The 20,596-nt window shown below is 48.2% G+C and overlaps 1 protein-coding gene across 50 annotated transcripts in view; it reads right to left on the bottom strand.

Annotated features, from left to right (window-relative positions):
• The window catches only part of Celf4 (CUGBP Elav-like family member 4), a 288,929-nt gene that overhangs the window by 198,801 nt on the left and 69,532 nt on the right, over window positions 1-20,596 (bottom strand). For all 50 annotated transcript variants that reach the window (XM_074069925.1, XM_074069927.1, XM_074069926.1 and 47 more), the window contains exon 2: window positions 14,264-14,346. In XM_074069925.1, coding sequence (XP_073926026.1) covers window positions 14,264-14,346 — 83 coding nt within the window. The remainder of the gene's footprint in view (window positions 1-14,263; window positions 14,347-20,596) is intronic.

Below are 20,596 nucleotides of genomic sequence, written 5' to 3'. Positions count from 1 at the left end.
GTTCTTTACTCACTGGTTAGGGTTTTTAATCTTCTGGGCTCCTCTCACCTAGCTTCCCGGGGTCTTCCCAGGGTGCTACCCTTTACTTGGGTGAGGGATGGCAAATGAGGAGTTGGGAGGGAGGTGTGTGGGTCTCCTTTAAGGATTGTACAAGCCTTTGGGACAAATGTAGCTATAGCTAAAAGCTCTCTGGGGGCCATGAAGGAGGTGATCTTGAAACATCATCTTCATACACATTTAGGCCTCAGCAGGGAGGGTCCAGAGGCCTCTGTGAATGTTTCTGTCACTCCCACAACTGAATTCTATTCAGTGGGTGGGATTTGCTCATCTCCCCAGGTAGGCAGCCCTGGCCTAGGCTGTTCAGTTATGCACCCGGGGTCATCCGTTTTATACACCTGGGAAGCCAGAGGGCAGGAGTCTATCAGAAAGGACCAGAGGAGAGACTCCTCGGTGGGAAGACAAAACCACAGCAGGGATAGTGACAGCAGTAGGGAGACCCTTACTGTGCATATCTCCCATGTGCCAACAGGATGCTCAGAGCGGTGCATGCATTATGACATGCTCTCCATTACAGTCCTTGGATAAAGACACACTGGCACCCCAAGGCTGAGATAAGGAAACAGGCTCAGGGTAGCCCGAGGTCATATAGCTCAGAGTGGTGGAGCTGGGACTGAAAGCTAGGTTGGCTGAATTTGGAGCCTGAGCCTGTCCAGAGGTCTTGGGGTGGGAGTAACTATAAGGGCATGAATAGCCTCTGAGAAGGGAGAGACTGGGAAGGCTGGAGTGGTCAGGATTGAGGCTGGAGAATGTGGGACCACTGGTTTTGGCTAGGGCTGAACCTGGGACTGACCCAGTGAGGTCTTTATCATGGAAAGCAAGTAAAACTTAGGTGACAGGCAATTGCTACATTAAACCAAGTCAGTTCTGGGAGTGGGACAAGATCGACTTGCCCATGGGGGCAAGACAGCTGAGTAGCTGTTCTGGCTACTCATGGTTCTGGCTCAGGCTGGAGGGGAGACTTGGGGAGTACAGGTCAGTGTTGGCCAGCCCCAGGCTGGCTCTGACTTTCAGCCCATCTGGGCTGAAGCAACTAGGAGGGTTACAGTTCATTTCTCGGCAGAACTTTGCACTACCTGAAAAGTGTGGTGTGTGTTCTGTGTGCCTCACTCTGCACTCCCTTATAACAGGCCAGAAGAAGTCCTGTTCCAGTCTCTGAAAAGTAAAGATGGTATCATTGCTGCTGGCCCTGAAATCAACCCACATCCACAGGTTGTGTGCCTACCTGTGACATAGGGAACAGCTCGTCGGCACAGTAGCCTTTGATACAGTCAATATTTAAGCTAAAGGAGAGGGTACAGAAGGATATAAGGTCAAGAAAAATAGGAACTAATACAGAAACCTTAAAAGGACAGGTTATCATGAGCAGGGCATCAGGAAACAATGTAAAAATCAGTTAGAGTTGAACCAACATGGGTGGTAACACATGGGTATACAAAAACAATAGTAGGAATCTCTCTGTATAGCTATCCTTAACTCAACTAGCAAAAATGTTTTGTCTTCCTTATTAAGCTTATGTCTTTTCTTCAACAAAATGAGTGATAAGGGCAGAATGGGACCTGCCTGGAACTGAGGGAGTGGGGAGGGAGCGGAGGGGGACAGGGTGGAGAAATGACCCAAACAATGTATGCACATGTGAATAAATGAACAAAAACAAATAAAAAAAAAACAAATGAAGGAATGGAGAAAGAAAGGCTAACACACAATTATAAGACAGAGATTGGTGATGCATCTCCTAATTATTTTATCTGTTATTCTTGTTTTACTTAGTAGATCCTTCATATTATGGCCAAAATAGTTTTAAGAGATTATTTGATTTGGAATACTAATCCCGTCAATTCAGCCCACTTCTGTCATCCCTTCTGAATAAAATCTAAACTCCTTAGAAGGACATAACAAGCTCTCCATGATCTGGCCTTATTTGTCCTCATCTCCTCCAAGGCTCTACTGAACAGCTCCAGCCATATTAAACTACCTTCTTTGTTAGCAGTCAAAAAAAGAAAAAAAGAAAAATACAGTGACTCAGTGGCAGAGTGCTTAGGCATTCATGAGGACCTGGGTTCCATCCCCAGCACTGGAGAGAAAGAAAAGAAAAGAAAGATGACACAAATATAATGCCTAACCAGCTAACATGCTCATCCTCTCCACCTATGAGTCCCATAAAAGGAGAAACCATGTCAGTAGCTAAAATAAGCATGCTGACTTAGCTGTGCCATATGGAAGAGGTACCTCTAGAACACATTCTGAAACTACCTTTCTTGCCTCAGCTTCCACCTGTTAAGCATCAGGTCCTTGCCTGAACCAAAGACATACATGGCCAGGGATTGCGCTGCTACCCAACTTGATCTTCTGCCTGCCTCTACCAAGGTGGGGGGAAGAGTCTACTGGTTCCTGTCTGTGGTACCCATCCCCTCTTCTCCTTCACTAACAGAAGAACAGTATTCCTCATGGCAGACATGAGCCTAGACTTTGGCTATAAATTCCCTTTGTCAGCCTGCCTTATAGCTAGGATGGTCTTGTGACATAATTCTGTTCAATGAGACATATGCCAATGTCTCCTGGGAAGGGGACCTGGGGGAAATCTTTTGTATTCCTGACCTAAGGGGCAGAGGGCAGCTGGATCTGCCCTGCTTGACTACAGCATGGTTCTGGGGATACATTTTTTATGCACAAGGGAAGAGACTCTGACCCTAACATTGTTATGCTGATGAACCAACACCAGACCCTGGACTCTGTGAGGTGAAAAAAACCCCCAAAGCTCCATGTTTTTTGGAGCCTCTGCAGCTGAATGTATTTCCAACTGATCGGCAGTCACTGAAACTGAAGTTCAAAAGTTAAGTGGCTTCCCAAGGGCATACAGTCAGGTTTCAGGTCAAATTGACTCTGCTTTCCATGCAGAACCAGACTTCATCAATCCAAAGATAGGTTAGGTGTGTGGACACCTGTGGGCCACTCCCCTGCATGATGAGACTGTTCTTTTTTCTTGGACAGCTCTGGTTTTCCACAGGATTGTTACTCCTGGATACAATGGAAGAAGTGTGGGCTCTGGAGCCAGACCTCTCCTTGGCTGTGTGATCTTGAGCAAGTCCCTTTTTGTTTCCTCTACCATACGCTAGCACTGATAATTCTTAGCTGAGAGCACCTGTCTTAAATAAATGAGATATTTTCAGAGTGCCTGGTTCATAATGAGTCCTCAGTCAATGGTAGCTATCATCACGACAGAGACCAGCAGAGACAGGCAGTATCCTGCACTTAACCCCTTGCCGTCCATAACTCAGTGACAGTGGTTTGACTTCCACCTGCCAGCACTTGCACTTCTGACTGGAGGGCTTTTTCTGGATGTGGAGCTCCTTTTACCCCTCCCCCACCCACTCCTCCATGTGGCAAGCCAGAAGAGCTGGGGAATTAATGATCCATGGGTATATTCTCAGCTAGAGCCTTGTGGGAACCAATGTATAAATACCTCAGCTCCCTGGTCCCTTGTGGGATGGCTCTGTGTGACTAATATAGGTTCTAGAGTCCCGAGTGGGGATTCAGCACCTTGCACAGTGGAAGCTGGCCTGCCTGCTAACACACCCATGATTGATTTTTCTTTTTCCTGTTGCCATGTCCTGTGTTTTCTGGAGTCACTGCCCAAAGCCCATTTCAACAAGCACCACTTGCATGCAAATGCTTGTCTAGAGTCTGCTTCTAGAGGCACTCAAACTAAGACAACATCCTCCAGAGCCAAAAGTTTGGCTGGTGGCCACCAAACTTTTTCATGCCCATGAATTACCAAAGGATCTTGTTATCTTATCCAAATGCAGTGAGGATAGTCTGGATGAAACGACTCAGAGAGTCTGGAGCGGAGCCTGAGACTCTGTACTTCTAAAAAGGCCCTGGTGATGCTGGTGGGCTAGTCTAATATCCACACTTCAATCAGGGTTGACTGTGGAGTCTCAGACAAGGGGAAAAGACATGTGGGTGAGAATGGCCTGATACTGCTCCATAGAGGAAGGCATGAGCCTGGGGCTGGGTCCTAAAGCCATGGGATGATTCCAGGGAGTGGACAGTGGGAAGCAGGGCCTTTCCAGGGGGAAGGGACGCTAGGGACTTGCTGGGCCTGAAGCCACATCCAGTGTGCACAGAATTTTGAGGGACTCATCTGCCTAGAGTTAACTGGTGCTTGCGGGCTCTAAGAGGCTGGAGGCTCTGAAGGGCAGCTGTGTGAGAAAGGCCTCCTCATTATCCAAACATATTCTCCCTGTTCTTATTGCTGGCTCTGGGAGGAGAATTCAGACTTTCCTGTCTCCCAAAGTCTTCTCCTCTTACTAACTGCTGTAGACTGGATGTTGAATGTCTCTCAAAGGATCATGTGGCAAAGGCTCGGTTCCCTGGGCAGCAATATTGGGAGGTAGAAGAGCCTTTAGGAGGTGGGGACTTGTGGGACATGTTTAGGTCATTGGGATGTGCCCTCAAAGGGGATTGTAGGATCCAGGTCCCTTCTTCCTTTTTTCTCTTTACTGCCTGGCTTGTGATGTAAGTGGTTTTGCTCTGCCACATGCTCCTACTGTGATGTGCTGTCTTGATACAGGCCTCAAAATAAAAGGGCCATTTGATTATGGGCTGGAACTCCAAAACTGTGAGCTAAAATTTTTTATAAGCTAATTATCTTAGGTATTTTATTGTAGCAATGGAAAGCTAACTAACATACCACCTTCCCAATTCCTTCTCCCTCATACACACAGCAGAACTCCATTCTCCCCTCCACAGAGTCATTTATGGCCATTACACAGCTTACAATATCTCCCTTCTCTTAAATATAACTGGACATATAGTCCAAGTTGTATATTTGAAGCATTTTATATTTTTATTATCCCCTAATTACTTTACATGTGAATTAAGAGTCACGAGATTTTATTGAAGAAAAGGACTATGAAGGTAATCCACACTCATATTATTGTTTAGTCATTAATAATAACACTTGGATTATTTATAGCAATCCACAGCATATAAAGGGTTTATACATATGACTTTCATCATAGAAATTAGGAAACTTAGACCCTAGTTATCAGTCAGTACTTGAAGGGTGGAGTGGAATGTTTCTGCATAATGCCTCTTATGTTCTGGGCACAGAGTTGGGTACCAGCTCATGGTTGGTCAAACACTTGTCTTTGCCCATCAGTCACCAGGAGAGGAAGCCACCTATATGGCAGCCCCTGGTGGTCAACTGAGAACATACCACAAATGCCTTTGATCACAATGTGCACTTGAACCGTGATAAACTTGGTGGATACTAGAAAGACCTCATTTCCTTGAATTACAATCCTTTTTATTTTACAACAACTATTTTCATGAGGATTAAACAGTTATGAACAATATCGATTTTTTTCCCATCATCACCCAGGGTTTCCCATTGATAGTACATGGCAGCCTACAGTTCTGGAAGCCCACTGGCCAACAGCACACACATTCGATCTTCTACTCACTCACATACATGCTCCCTGGAAGAAACACATTTAATACTAAAGCACACTCATCCTGGAGCAGCAGCTCACACAGACACTCTGTTTCTCAGCCTCACTTTCTGGCAAAAGGTCAAGAAACCCTTTAATAGCCTCACAAGAATGCGGGCATGGCCCTAGTGGCAAACTCTGACTCCCTCTCTAGAGGATGTACACCTCACTTCATGCATGCTCACACTCACACCTGTGCCAGCTGTGACTCCAGGGCCAACGTACCTTTCACACATTATTTCCTGCATAGGGTCAAAACCACACAAACAAGCCTCCTTGTCTCTCCAAATGTACTCCTGCAAAGTAAGCTAAGCTGGAAACTCCATAGAGAGGCTTGGAGGTGATATGGATGGAGAAGAAGCCATGAGGTTGGACCTGCTGGAATGCCCCTGGGTGGTGTCAAGGCCAGTGAGGTCGATTGGCAGAGAAAAGAGTTGCCTCTTGACCACCTGCCCACTTTGAACTGAACTAGGCAAGGCAAGCATTGGGGGCTGGGATTCCAAGATGTAAGGTCTAAAATTAACAGAGCAGCATAGGACCAAAGGGCAATGTCAGTTGTCTTTGGGGATTGCTCCCCTAGGGGAGTCAGAATCTGTACAGAGAAGTGATATTGGACTTGGGCTTCTGAGGAGGAATAGAAACTCTCCAGGCAGAGTGAACAACATGGAAAAAAGAAGAGCTGAAAGGAAGGCAATGTATTTGGGCAAAAGTCACATAGGTCTGGACAGGTTTGTGGCAATTGGCTGAATCATCTGGGTGACAGAGTCTGAAGCATTTTCAGGTTATGAGAGCTTTATTTCACAAGAGTAACCTCAATCATCCTGTGATGAACACATCATAAGGGTGACAGCCTGGAAGCAGGAGTTCACCACGGTGGCTGTGCTCCCCCAGGACACCCTGATTTCTCTCACTGGAACTCCCAGGCACTTCCCATCATTACCACTTTTCAGTCTCTAAAGGGACTGTTTGTATCATGAGTTGTCTTCATACTTGCCTCTCAAACCAGATTACAAATGTTTTTAACAAAAGGCTGTGTCTTACTTATTTTTGTCCCATGCCTGACACCCTACCTTGCAGTAGACTGCACAGGGCAGGTTTGCTAGGTGCAGTGCTGCTTCTACTCAGGTAGCAACCATGATCCACTGGCAGGGGCCAGTGCTGTAGAAAATGGTGAAACATCTGTTTGTTCTCTTTCGAATGAGACCTAAGCAGAATGCAGGGTGGGCACACCATTGGGAATCCAACCCTAGCCCTAGGGCAGGCAGTCTGACCTGTGTGCATCGGGAGGGACATATCTGACTCTTGCTTTATTACACTTGTCACCAATGGCAGGAGGCAGCAGAGAGCAGGAGACATGATCACGTTCGCTTTCACAATCTCCCCCCATCTCTTTGTCATTTTGAGTAGGGTCGACTCTGTTATTCTTTGAAATATAAAGAACATCAAAGCTAGAAGCAACTCCAGAGGCAATCTGGCCTGCCTTCCTCCCAGCCCAGAAGGTGTTTCCAGAGAGGGTCTGAGCTGAACAGGCCATAAGGCTTGATCTGGCAGGTTGGACCCAGGTCCCAGGTTCCCTTGCTCTGAGTCAGATTGTGTTCACTTACTCAGATGCCCTCTCATTTGTTTATTTCCTTCAAATCAGGTACATGAACCATGGATACAGGGGCTTTCGGGTTCTGAGATAGATCCATTAGGAAGCCTTACCAAGTGCAGGTTGTGGCCAGGCCTGGGCACTGTTGTAGGGGTTACAGAGAATATTTGGTCTATATGGGAGTCAAGAGTCACTGGTTTGGTAAATTGGGCCATGTTCCTGACCAGTGTGAACAGGGCAGGGAAGAAGAAAGTGGTCATGCTAGGAGGGAGAGATTTTATTGCAGCCAAAGTCTCAGGGAGGAAGAGGAAGACTCAAGATGTCTTTGTAGGAAGAGAGTGCAGGCCTTTAATAGAAGCAGTCGATGTGAAGATGGGAACCATGGGCTGGTGGGGAGGAAGAAAGGAAAGATCTGTGGATGCCACAGATTTAGTTCTTGTGCCCAGATGGCCCTGTTTCTGGATTTAAAGCCCTTGGGCCTTCTGTCTCAGAGCCTCAGTGTTCTCTTCTAGATAATGGGCCCAGGTCTGGAGAACATAAGCCTGCCTGACCTGTCTCCTCACAAGATGAGGCCTCTTTGGACAGGAAGGGCTAGAGAATCCCCTACATGGCTGGGTCTTGGAGGCCTGGGTTCTGATCCCAGCTCTGTCACAGGCAAATTGTCAACTCACGCCACTCAGCATAGATTCCATGTGGGCCAGAGAAGAGAGCTGAGCTAGGGTTGGTGCTGAAACTGGTAGCCCTTGGGCCAAATATGCCCTGCAGATTATGATATGAGGGTGAGTGTGGCCAGCCAGAAATAATCCTTCATGCCTGGATGTAGGTTTTGCCCTCTTCTGCTGCCAGCCACCCCCATTTTGCTCACTCAATTTGAGGGTATTCCCCTTAATACAACCTCCCACTTCTCACCCTACTTCTCACCCCCTGAGGATTGTTGGGCTTATCCCCAAATGAACAAGAACCAGTGAGTAAGAGGGAACACTCTGCTCTATAGCCTCATTGTCCTGCCTTCTATCCCCTCCTTAGCCCTGGATCAGGGTTTCTCTACCTTGGCACTATTGACATTTGGGGCCAGCTCATTGCTGGGGAGACTGTGCTTTGTATTGTAGGATACTTAGCAGCATCCCTACCTCTCCCCACAGATGCTCATAGCATCTCTGAACAATGTTAAATGTCTTCTGTGTGCAAAATTGCCTAATTGAGAACCCTGCCTTAAAGGAGAGATGGACAATTCTCTTTAGGGAATATGGGAAAGAAGAGAGGTATGTCATTCATTCACCCAATAGAGGAAGAAAGAAGCATGAGGCCAGGTGGGAGTCACACATAAAAGGCTGGGGTATTCTCCCACTCCTAAGACTCAGATATCCTTGAAGACCGTTTTCCTTCCTACCATGGAATAGTCATGGGCAGCCTATTTCTCAGTGTTACAGGTTGAATTGTGTATCCTGCAAAAGATATTGATGTGTTCACCTCTTGTACTTGTGAAAGAGACCTTATTGGAAATAGGATCTTTGCAGAGGATCAATTTGAGGTTATTAGGATGGGCCCTAATCCAGTATGAATAGTGTCTTTAGAAAGGGGACATTTGGATGCAGAAATAGTGTACAGGGAAGATAATATGAGGCAAAAGAAAGAACACCATCTACAATCAAGGAATGTCCAAGGCTTCTAGAAGCTAAGAGAAAGGCATGGAACAGATTCTCCCTCACAGCCCTCAGATGAAACCAATCCTCCCTACATCTTGATTTGGAACTCTTAACCCCTAGAACCGTTAGCACAATTTTTGTGCTGTGATCCAACTGGTTGGTGGTACTTTGTCATCTACAGGACAGACAAGTGGAAATACATCACATTTCTAAAATGAAACACTTTGTGCCAATCACTAAGTGTTGTAAAACTATCCCAAAGAATTAATAGCCTCCATATACACTAACTACAGCCATCATAAATTTGTCTTTAGTTTCTGTTATCATATCACTGTCTCTGGGGACCCCTGGCTTGTCATCATTTGCCCTTTATAATTTATTCATATTGTTCTTGCCTGCATCTTTTCTACTTATCGTTCATCTTTACAGTTGTACATAAAATTAGATTGATTCTTCAAGGGCCATTGGGGCAGAAGATGGGCTTGCTAAGGAAGCCCCCAAAAGCTGATGGAGGTCCCACAAGAGTCCCCTATAGGGTGTCAAGGTAGAAGTGGAAAAGGCAGAAGGAAAAAGGAGGAGGGAGAAAGAAAAGACAGTGAGAGGGCAGGAAAGAAAAGGATTGAAAATGAGAGGAAAAAAAGAAGAGGAAAATGTGTGAAAAGGAGAGAAAAGGAAACAGGCAGAAAGTGAGAAAAATAGAAAGACAAAGAAAAGAAGAAAAATAGAATTAAGGAAAAAGAGGTGAGAGGCAAAGGGAATGACAGAAGAGACACACTGAGACAGCATGCTAGAAATTCAACTAACCTTTTTTTTTTTTTAAATTTTCCACTTTTGCCGTCTTTCCTGGTAAACTTAAAGAAGGTCACACTGAATTTGCATGGAAATGACCATCCTGAGTCGCAATGACCTGAGTCGGAGAGTCTTGATGGCAGGGACATTGCACGTCTGCTGGCTGACTGGAGGGGTGGGGTGGGAGGCAGCCAGGAAGAGTGTTAGTTTGCTTTGTATTCTAGGGTTGCCAGAGTGAGGACACAAAAGCCAATCTTTAACTAGTGAATTGGAACTTTAATGTTTACCAAGCAGATACAGCCCTCCTCCTGGCCAGATCCCCCTCCTCCCCTCACTGCATCCTGCTAACAGGACCTCTCTACTCCGGCTGCTGTAGGAACAAAGTGCTGGCCACTGCTTGTCCTATTGCCTGTTTTTCTCTAGTCAGAGCTTCCCACAGAACCCCGTATTCACAACTTTGGAAACAGATGGGCTTTTCCTGGAAGACAATTCCCTGCAAATCCCAAAGGCTAGAGCAGCTGGGACTAACCATCAGGGCTGTGTTTTAAGGAACACAATTCTTCCATGAGGCCTCCTGTGCACACTCAGGCCCCTAAGCTCTCAGAGCAGCTTCTGCTGCTGTCCAGAGTATCTCTCTCTCTCGATCTCTCTCTCTCTCTCTCTCTCTCTCTCTCTCTCTCTCTCTCTCTCTCTCTCGGGCTGGCCAGTAATAGCTGCTGGCCTGCCATGCATGCTCATTTTTTTGGAGGGGGAGGGCAGTTTCTCAATGTGCTAACATACTCCCAGCTTTCTATACCCACCTGCCCCTATTTTGAAGGAATATCTTTTAGCAATTCTTGCACTCCATAGGCATCTCAGACCCCTCTAAACTCCTAAAACAACAAGCAGTGCTAACAGAAGTGGGTATCCTGGGTGGTGGCAGCAGACCCAGTACTGTTTATAAACTGCAACCATGTGCAAACCTCAGTTTCCTCATATGTGGGGAGAGTCATGTCTTCCTCCTAGGGTGGAAGGGAAAATGAGGCAATTGATGTAAAGTGCTTGGCATTGTGTCTGTCATATAGTAAATGCTTAACAAATATTAAATGTAATTACCAAATAGCAGCCCATGGTGTCCATCGGGTTATATTTCTATGCATGGCTTCTGTCTTCAACTTGATGGGAAATTCCAAGAGAGAAAGGGGACATGTTTTTCTCATCTCTGTGTCTTACGGGACCCCAGCACAGGGCAAGGTGCACACCCAGGAAGTGCTTGCTGATGGGTTGAGAAGCTGCCCCATGTTGGATGTGTTCTATAACTAGTGGAACAAACATTGAGAATAGAAGGAAATAGCTTGCAGAGGGTCAGGAGGCCAGGAAAGAGTGAGACTGAGTGGGAGAGAGAGGGAGAGAGGAGAGAAGGGGTGGGGGTGGGTAGAACAGGAGGGAGGGAGAGAGAGAGAGAGAAATTAGAAAAAGTGGAATCACCCTGTTACCCTGTTTGGATTCTGGCAGAAGGCCATGCTCAAAAAGACCCTGAGGAGGCTTCATGGTTTAGTAATCTCATTCTACTAAAATCATGCAAAACTCAAAAAATAATAGTCCATTTGTGATGCTGGCCCAAGGATGACTCCATCAGCCATCAAAGCAGCTTTGACTGGGCTGATTCCCAGGGAAACTGACCTCTGATTTGTAAGAATAGCTATTGTGGTCTGGTGCCTGAGTTTCCACTTATCCCAAGAGAAATGTTAGCTCCCCTCTTCAGTCCCCAAGTGAAGACAATGTTAGTTCTGTCTCTGTTGATATTGTTGTTGTTAGTGGTGGTGTGTTGAGTGTGTTTGTGTGCATAACTTCAAGGGGATTATTTTTCTTGTTGGTAACAGGATGCTAGTTCTGTAACTTGCTGGGAAACAGAATACACTGCCTGTACTATTTTTCCCCTCTTTGTCTCTTCAGTGAAAAAATGGAGGGCTGATTTTAATGGATTGATTTTAATGGATTCTGAAGTCTGGAAAAGTGTGTAAATTGCTGAGGTTACCAGTTTTCCAGGTTCTTTTTTCAATTTCATTCTCCTTAGTTAGAAGTGGAGTGTGTTCACTGGGACACCTAGTGTGGTCACCCCAGACAAGAGAGGTTCCCCCTCTGCCTCCCAACCAAATAGGGAGCTGTGAACACAGTATCAGTTAGTGGGAGTACATATATTATTTGGTTAGGTGAGAGTGTTTTGCTTGGTCCTATCCCTGCATTTGCTAGTGGTATGCTTTCTCTGATCTCAAAAGAGAGAACCAACTAACAATAATAATGCCAGTTCTGCTTCCTGGAATCAAAGTGACTCCACTTTAGAGTATAATTTTACTCTAACATTTTCTTTTTCATTTGTCTGCATGTGAGTTTGTGTGGGGACAATGTGCCCTGGGGACTTGGGGCAGCAATTCTATCTTTTCTCCCTGTCCCTCCCTTCTGTGAGCTGTACCTACCTTGAGAATTGTGTGACAAGGCTTTAGAGGCCATTGAGTCTCCCTGAGAAGACTTTGAAGAAATGATGGTGATCCAGGCAGTGCATGGGGGACTCTAGGCTGTGTTTCAGGACTGCTATTGGCCTCTCTCTACCCTTCCCCTTTCCCAACACACATTCACATTTCTTTTTGCCCTTCCTCCCAAACTTGCTCAACTTGTCTTTGTAATTTCGTAAAAATGCCATTGGATGTCCCAGTATGAAGGATTAGCACAGATTATGGGGAACAGTGTTAATTATCGGTGGAAGGGGGGCTGGTGTGTCGCTCCAATGTGCTCCTGATTTCCCCTGGGCCTTTCTGCCTGGTAATAAGCCTTCTTTAATCTGGCAGGCCCCTTGGTGAAATCAGCACCACGGACAGTGATATTGATTGCTTCTGAGAAACCATCACAGCTGCTCAACCAAATTACCTTTGATATGTGACCTTTAATGTAATTACTGCAACATCAAAGTATTTCTATAAATTATTAAAGAACTAATACACTCCATCATTTAGCTATTCTATTATATGTAAAATAAACAACCACAAGTTAATGTTAGATCCTGAACAATTTACACTAGCAACTGAAAATTCTCCTGGTTCAGGCTTCTCTCTTTTCAAAATCCTAACCCTCCCTCTCCCACCTTCTCTTTCTGTTTCCCCATCTGATTCCGGCTTTTAGCCATCATGAAACTCCCCAGCAATCTCTCTCAAACTGATGAAGGGCCTCCCATAACAATGTGGTATTTTCTATTCCATTTGGGTGGCTCTAAAATATCTATCACAATCTCCCCCAAAACAAAGTACCATAAACACTTTATTAATCAGCACAAACCTTCCTCAGAAGCCTTTGATTATCTTACAATATGGCTTTATGCTTCACACATAACATGGGGCGATGTGGAGCATATTTCTGCCATCCTACAGAGGGGACCCGGAAAGTAATTACTATAATATATGTGCATGTAGCTGTGCCACTAAAAAACCAACTGGGAATGGCCACCCTGCCAAAGCTGGGCTCCACACAAAATCTGTGCGCCGCTCCATTTCCATACATTTGCATCCGCGGGTATGTTATTAAGATGAGTCAACCCCGTGCTTTGCAATCAAAATACCAAAATACAATACAAAGGCTGTCTTAATGGAAGGAAGGGCCTCTGTAATTCCACACGCCCAGCCCGAAGGGGTAAAGAAAGATCTTTAATGCCCCCCCCCCCCGCCCAGGGTTGCATTTTCTTTCCGTTTACCTGGTTAACCTTTCCTGCTGTGGGGCAGAAATGGAAACGTGTGTTTACATACAGTTTGTTTGGTAAGAATGTAAACATGCATGTCTAAGCATGGGAGTGCATACATAGAGAACACACGTGCTTTCCCCGCAGTGCCCATTGTGTACACTTAAACACCGCATATTTACAAATTCTTTAAATTATGCCCACAAACACTCATCTTTCCATTTATCTTTAGATACTCAGCAGCCGTGTATCTACCCCTCTCCGCCCCCCCCGCCCGCCATCTCTGAACCCACAGGAGAGACCGCGCAGACCCTTGACCCGAGGAACACTTCTTATTTTATGGTGATGAACTAGCCTCGATAATAGCCATGGCTGATATCACACCCAGTTAGGGGGGCCATAAATAATTCTCTCCCTCGCGCAGAAGCTATAAACCAGGGCCGAGGCGCGATAGTTTATCAAAGACGAGGGCTGGCTCCTTAAATAAACCGCGGTGATCTCACTCGTGGCGCCTAGCTGGGACCGGGAGGCGCCCCTCCCACCTCCCCTCCTGCTCTGGAGCAGCGGGTGCTGGACCGCTCGCTTAGCCTGCCTCATGGCACCCGCGGCCCGGGGCCGAGCGCAGTAGCGCTGTGGGCTCTCCGCCCCGGACCTGCCGCGCCCAGTCCCAGGCCGCCCGCCCGCGCGGACAGTGAGCGCAGGAGCGCGGCATCTGGGCTCTGTGGCCAAGGCCAAGTTCACCCCTCGGTCCCCCCCACCCGCCAGATTTCGTCGGGCCTAGACGGCGAGGAGCTCGGGCGGCCCGGCGAGTCTGAGCTCGGAACCCACACGCACGCCCCGCGGCGGGCGAGTTCCCAGGCGCAAGCGGGCGGCTGCGCCCCGGCCCGCCGTCTCCCCGCCCGCCGCGTCGCAACCGGGTCTCCCGAAGTCGCCCCCTGTCGGCGCATCGGTCGCTCGCGCCGCGGCGGGCGCCACTTACCCCGGGCAGAGTCTTCTGCTCGTGCAGTGCGCTCTGGGCCTTCAGCGCTGACTCACGCTCGCAGTAGGTGAGGAAGGCGCAGCCTGGAGAGGGAAGCAAGAGCCGACCAGGGTCAGTGGGGCGCCCCCGGCCCGCCCGCGCGCCCTGCCGCCCGCCCTCAGGCGCCCGCCCTTCTCTGCTCCGGCCGCTCTCCCCACCTCTCTCTCTCTCTCTCTCTCCTGAGCACTCTCCTCGGAGCTTCCCTGCCTCTCCCGGTTCCCGTCTGTCTGAATCTCGTCCCTCCCGTTGCGTTTCTATTTTGCTCCCTCCGCGGAGTTCCCCACCACCACCACCACGCACCCCTTCTCCCCGCGGGTCTCTCTGTCCCTGTGCCTTGGTGCCTCCGGCGTCACTGCCCTCTCCCCCCTCCCTACCAGTGTTGTTTTTATCTATTTCAGCTCCAGCCCCTTCATCTCCCAGAAGGGATAGCTTTCACCCATAACCCCCGCCCCCCCTCAGTTCCTCTAGCCACACCTGACCATGAACTCTTTGCTCTGGCCCCTCAGGAGTACAGGTGGCCGCTCCATCAGAGATGATGAGTGACCCTCTAGGCCTTCCAAATAAAGGCTCCATCTGTAAGGAAGACCCAGGGCCAAGCTAAAATGAATGGGTTTGTCATGTGTCTTCCATGTCCCCTGCCCCAATTCCTGTTGTCACATTTGCAGTGAGGGTCTTTCCAGCCCACTCTGGAAGTGAGGCCTACTTTTGCTCTGCCTCTTAACTTCCTCAGGGACCCGGGTGCTGTGCCTCACACAGCCTTTCCTGCCTCAGTCCCCCAAGGCTGAGTGTAATTTCCCAAGTCCAGTGCACGTCTCCCACTGAGTGATTCTAACAGCCCCACACCATTGCTCCTCTGGGTTGGACAGGGCAATCTGCTGATTTGAAGGATGACTTTGAATGCTGTCCTTCAGGCACTGTGACAAGGGAAGAGACTGGTGATGGGAGAGTCTTTCTGGGTGTTTACTCCAACTGCCCAACATCAGGAGCCTCTTTCTCTGCTTGCAGGTGTGGCTGAGTGTGGCTTGGGTGGCCTGCAAGGCGGAAGACACCATGAAAGTCTAAATGCCTATGTTGGCTGAATTAGGCTTGAGTCTCTGGAGACCAGTCATCTCAGACTTTGCAAAGTCATTCATGGCCCCAGAGAAGTCATCCTCCAGGATGCCCATCCCCCCATGTCTTCTGTGTCTGCATTGTCTTCTCAACCTGCCCCCCAACCTCTACTTACTTCCAGCCCTCATTCTTGTGCCCACAGTCTGCTCACCTGATACTCCTTCTTGACCCATTTTCACTTCTTCCAACCCTGGCTGTCTTTCATGAATCTGATTGTGTTTTGCCTACTCCAGGCAGCCTTCTTTGACTGTTCTAGTCTATCCACAACCATCCTCTATTCCCAACTGCCCACAGTCATTTAGCCCTTCTCATGGCCTTTTATTTTTTGAATGCCTACTCTTCCCAGGACAGGTCTGCTTTTCCTGAGGCCCACAGGCTGGCACTAGCAGCCTGGTGCATACACCAGCCCTGTCATCAGACTTGCTGTGGTCTTTTGGTGTCCAGCACAGAGAGCTCCCAGAATCCTTTTCAGTGCCTGAGTCCTCCACTCTTCAACTTGTGTCCAACAAAATCCCCTTCCTCCTCTTCTTATATAGAAATTGGTCCTGCCTCCCTTCCCCTTCTAACTAGAGAGGAGACAAGAAAAGAGTGTACTTGTAAGGGGGACATAGAGAGGAGAAAGCAGGGAGAGGAGACCAAGAGAAACTCCAGTTCCTAGTGCCCCATCTGCCTTCCCCACTCCACCTCTTGCCAAGGAGCCTGTCTCCACTCCATCCATCTCTCCTCTAGTCCAGCTCCACATCACCCCTCCTCTTTCTCCTCCTTCCTCCTCCCTCCTGGTCACTGGCGGACGGTTATTGATGGAGACACAGGGACTGAAATGAATAGCGGTCAGAGGCCCCTGTGACGTCGTCCCTCGTGCTGCTGCCTGCCTCTCCCGGGGGCGTCTTTCCTCCTGTCCCCTCGTACCCTTGTTGGCCTTGTCTTCTGCCTGAGACTGAGAGGCAGCCAGTGCCTCAGCTGCACACAGGCAAGCCAGCTTGGGACAAGGTCAGGGGCAGGTTTGGAAAGAGAGGAGGAGGAAGGAGGAGGAAATGATCATATTGTTTCTATGACCCAGGATAATAAGAAAAGAATTCCAGAGGTGGGGAAAAATAGAATCTGTTGCTTTTATCCAGCTTCCAGGATTTTATGCCACTGTTTTTGAGAACGCTCACAAGTGCATTGAATACCAGGATCTTTCAGGGATCCCCCAGACCCTATGTGGCCTCCCCCTGCCATCCCTACCCTGAATTTATTTTCTCTCAGTTGTCCCTTTGATCAGTGCCTGGTTTCCTTTTTCTCAACCCTGCCAGACACACTCTGCTTAGAGGCTTTGTCCAGAATGACCCCATACCCCACCCATGCTACCTGCACAGCTAGCTCCTTCACTTCCCTGGGGTTTCTGCTGAAATGTGATCTCCTTGGGCTTCTCTTGATTCCTCTCCCCCAGCCCCGTTAACACTGACCCCCACCTCCAGCACACAAGTACCATTTGAGCCTTACCCTACTTCCTTTTCTATTTGACAACCCTTACTTCATTCCCTAACAAAGTAATATATATTTGCTCACTGATTGTCAGTCTGCTGCTCTGATGAATTTGGAACTTGTTCTGTTCCTGCTCGGTTCTCCATGTTCAGAACAGGAGCAGGAGCTCTACACATAATGGCTGAGCACTGAACACCTCAGCTCACCTCAGCTAATTTGGCAGGAGGGTCACAGATGTGTGTGTGTCAGGGAAGGGGTCCAGAAATGGTGCCCAGAGACTGCTGATCGCTGACCAAGGCCCTGTGGATGACAAGGCATGCTGAACTACCTCTGTGGTAGCAAGGCCTGAGGTTGCCCGTGAGGGATAACAGGCAGGTTGCTACAGGTGCTCCTTGCTTCATAACCTTGTTTAGGATTGACAGTGCACTCTTACCATGCCTTCCCAAGTCCTCAGTTGTCCCCTGAAAGGACTGATGCATAGCTCTCATAGGCAGACCGTACCAAATACAGATCACTTACTAGATTCATCTCTCTGACCCCATCTATAACATGGGTCAGTAATTTTCTTCAGAAGTTTTGTCTGAAACACCACTAGCCAATGAGTGTTAACATCCTCCACAGAATCAACTAACTGCAGAGTGGATTGCAAATTCCTTCTTGTGAAGCAGGAGGCTGGAGGGTATGGAGCCCCTTCCTTTGCTCCTCTGCCCCTTTTCAAGGAGGGACCATCCTCTTACAGAGGCCAGCAGAGAAAAGCCACCCAGGTCCTCCTCCAGCCTTCCTTCAGCAGCCTGTTGCCCTTCTGACAAGAAGGCACCAAGAGAGATTAGTCATCTCACTTAAGGATCTTTTAGATAGGCAATATGGAAAAACAGTTCTTAATGCTTACTGTGGGGTGTGAAGGAAAGGCCTCATCTGCACTCTGACTAAGGGAAGAGCCCTGGGGGATGGCAGCCTTTGTGGGGAGGGGGCTACAGGAAGAGAGCCTGCCATCCCTTGCAGAGTGCTGATGATGACTGTGGGCTTGTGGTGGAGGCTGAGGATGGCTATGGGAGAATAGATGCTCAAGTCTCCCCACTGGACATCTGACAGGTGGAGGGAATGGGGCTGGAGCACCCAGGGTCCCTGCCCTGGAACACTAGCTTTGAATCCTGTTGCTCATTACTGCTCCTCAGGAGTTGAGGAGGAGTTGAAGGCGGCTTTGAGGCTGTGAGGCTGGTGTAGCTTGAAGGAAGATGGTTCCTGTCAACTTTAGCCTGCCTGGCAGCCACTAAATCAGCCAAACTCACCATCCGAGGGGTCACTGAGGTGTCCTCATCTCTGCTGAGGCCTTTTGGGAACTCATAGTGAAGGTGGGAGATAGAATTTTCTCGGGGACTTGCTGTGTAACCACAAGGGATGATGTGGGAGGGGGCTTCTACAGGACTTGAACTTGGAGGCCTGAAAAGGTCTGAGAAGGGAGTGTTTTTTCCTGTAGAGTGGCTGGTGGCATAGAGATCTCTCCCTGCCTTCAGGGCCAGCTATTCTTTCCTCAGTCTTGATCCTGTAAGGTATCCCAGAGGAGAGAATAAGGGGCTGCTGTAACCATTTGGAAATTGAAAACCATCTAAATACTCTCCATGGCAAGAATGTTTTTGTTTTAAAACTGAATACTCTATAGCAGTTAAGAAGATGAAATGATCCTAAATGTACCAACATGGAAAGCCACATCATCAGGTGAGAAAAACCAGTTGCACAATAATCCACACCGTGTATACACAAGAGAGGCGTACTCCACGCCTTCCATAAGTACTCATGTCTATATTTACATGCAAAGAACAAAGTCTAAAGATCACACAGAGCTGAAAACAGGGAGCATGGGGTGGCCAGGGGAATGTCTCCCATGACTTTCACTTTTTTTGTTGTTTGGTTTGACACATTCAGCCCAGAATATATTCGTGTATCACTTGCATAATTAACTTGAAAGAAAAAAATATCTGTACTAAAAGAGGAGAATGGAATAAGAAGGAGGTGGGTGAGCCTCACAAGATGTAGGACCCACAGTCTGTTTTGAAGAGACAGACAACGATCCCTGGGCATCGGCTGCCTGGAAAATATGTCTGAGGGGAATTGTCATTGGTGAAGCTGCCATGTTCCCCCTCCCTCAAAGCTTCCTCTGAGCTAGAGCTGGATGGTGCAGCTCTGGGATTTGAAGCAGGTTCTTTCCACCCAGCAGACTGTAAATGTAAATAGTTTTGGTCCATTACCCTGAGTTCCTTGAGTTGGAATCCATGATGGAGCAGACAATCTCCCATCACCAGCGTCCCCCTCTCTCAGGGTCCTTCTAGCCATGTGGTACTTACTGATGGCGTCACCCTGAGGTGAGAAGCTACATAGGTGACCCAGAGAATCTCTGTATGAGTGGTGACCTCCTCCTGAGCACCCACCTGCCATCCCATCATCTCCAACGGTTCTCCCCAGCACCAGCTCATCACCTGTTCTCCCAAAGCATGGGATTGAGTAGAATAGAACTCTTAAGAGTAGACTTTGAAAATTGTCCGGGGTGGCGGTGGAGGCAGAAAGATGACATAATTAGAGAGAAATCACACCCTGGGCTGCTTCTCCTTTCAGCTTGAGATGGACCCTTACCTATGCCCACCTCCTCTGTTGCACACTGACCTGCTTCTCCTGACACTCACAGTTCTACTGTGTGTGCTGAATACTCTGGCTTGCATTCACATTTCCTTATATAATCACTTAACTTTTTCTTGCTTACCATTCTCATTTACTTGTCCCTTCTATTTACCAGTTTCATGTCTTCTGTCTTGGATTGACTGCCAACTCTGTGAGGGTGGAGACAGCCTTTTCCATATCTCTAGGACTAAGTGGAGGGCTGAGCTCCTACTAGCTCATATGTCTGGCGTCTGGGAGACCAAGGAGACCATTGAGGGAGAGGAAAGAAGACCTATAATTGGAGCACTGAAAGGAGATTGGGGGTCATGGGAAAGGGGCAGAGTAGGGAAGGAAGGGAGGGGATGTGCATGGCTAGGGCAGGTGAGAGCCAAGCCAGCGAGAGACAGGCAGAGTGGGTGGCAGGAGGCATATTTAAGGGTGGGTGTGGGCAGGGGTGGAAACCACCCTTCTCCAGTAGGGCACTCCGCGGACCACAGGGTAAGGAGTATTGCAGATGCCTGGGAGGGTGGGTGGGGCCCTGTCTCACATGGGGAAAAAACACAGTGCAGCAGAATTAATTGTACAGAGATGGCGGTAATTTACAAAGCCCCCGTGAACGGGGATAAAAGGCCCTTGTCATTGTGAAGTGAAGGAAGTACAATTTCCTGCCCAACTCAGAACAGGGCTGAAGCCTGGGGTGTAATCATTGCGGAAGGAAAGGCTCCCGATGTGATGCGCTCCCCCCACACCCCCTCACCCTGCAGCCTGGCCTTGGCTTCCTACTAATTGAATTACAGAATTAGCCAGAGGAAGGTGGCCTTAGAATAGGAAGATCTGGACTTTAATAAAACATCAGGTCCTTCAGGCCCTGGAATCAGCTGGCCTGGAGGAAGTGGGAGAAAGCAGGGGGATGGAGGAGAGAGTGGAGCAGGAGCCCATTAGCCAAGCTTAGGGGCCAAGGATCAGGGTTGAGAGTACACTCATCACCTGTCCTTGCAAGCATATTAACTCAAGGTCTCTTTATAGCATATTGATTTAGGGGGTCCTAAAGAACCTTCAGCCTCA

Source organism: Castor canadensis, chromosome 4 (genome assembly GCF_047511655.1).
Source record: "Castor canadensis chromosome 4, mCasCan1.hap1v2, whole genome shotgun sequence".
Lineage (NCBI taxonomy): Eukaryota > Metazoa > Chordata > Mammalia > Rodentia > Castoridae > Castor > Castor canadensis.
Note: the sequence above shows the minus strand (reverse complement) of the source record. Positions and strands in the feature narration are given on the sequence as shown.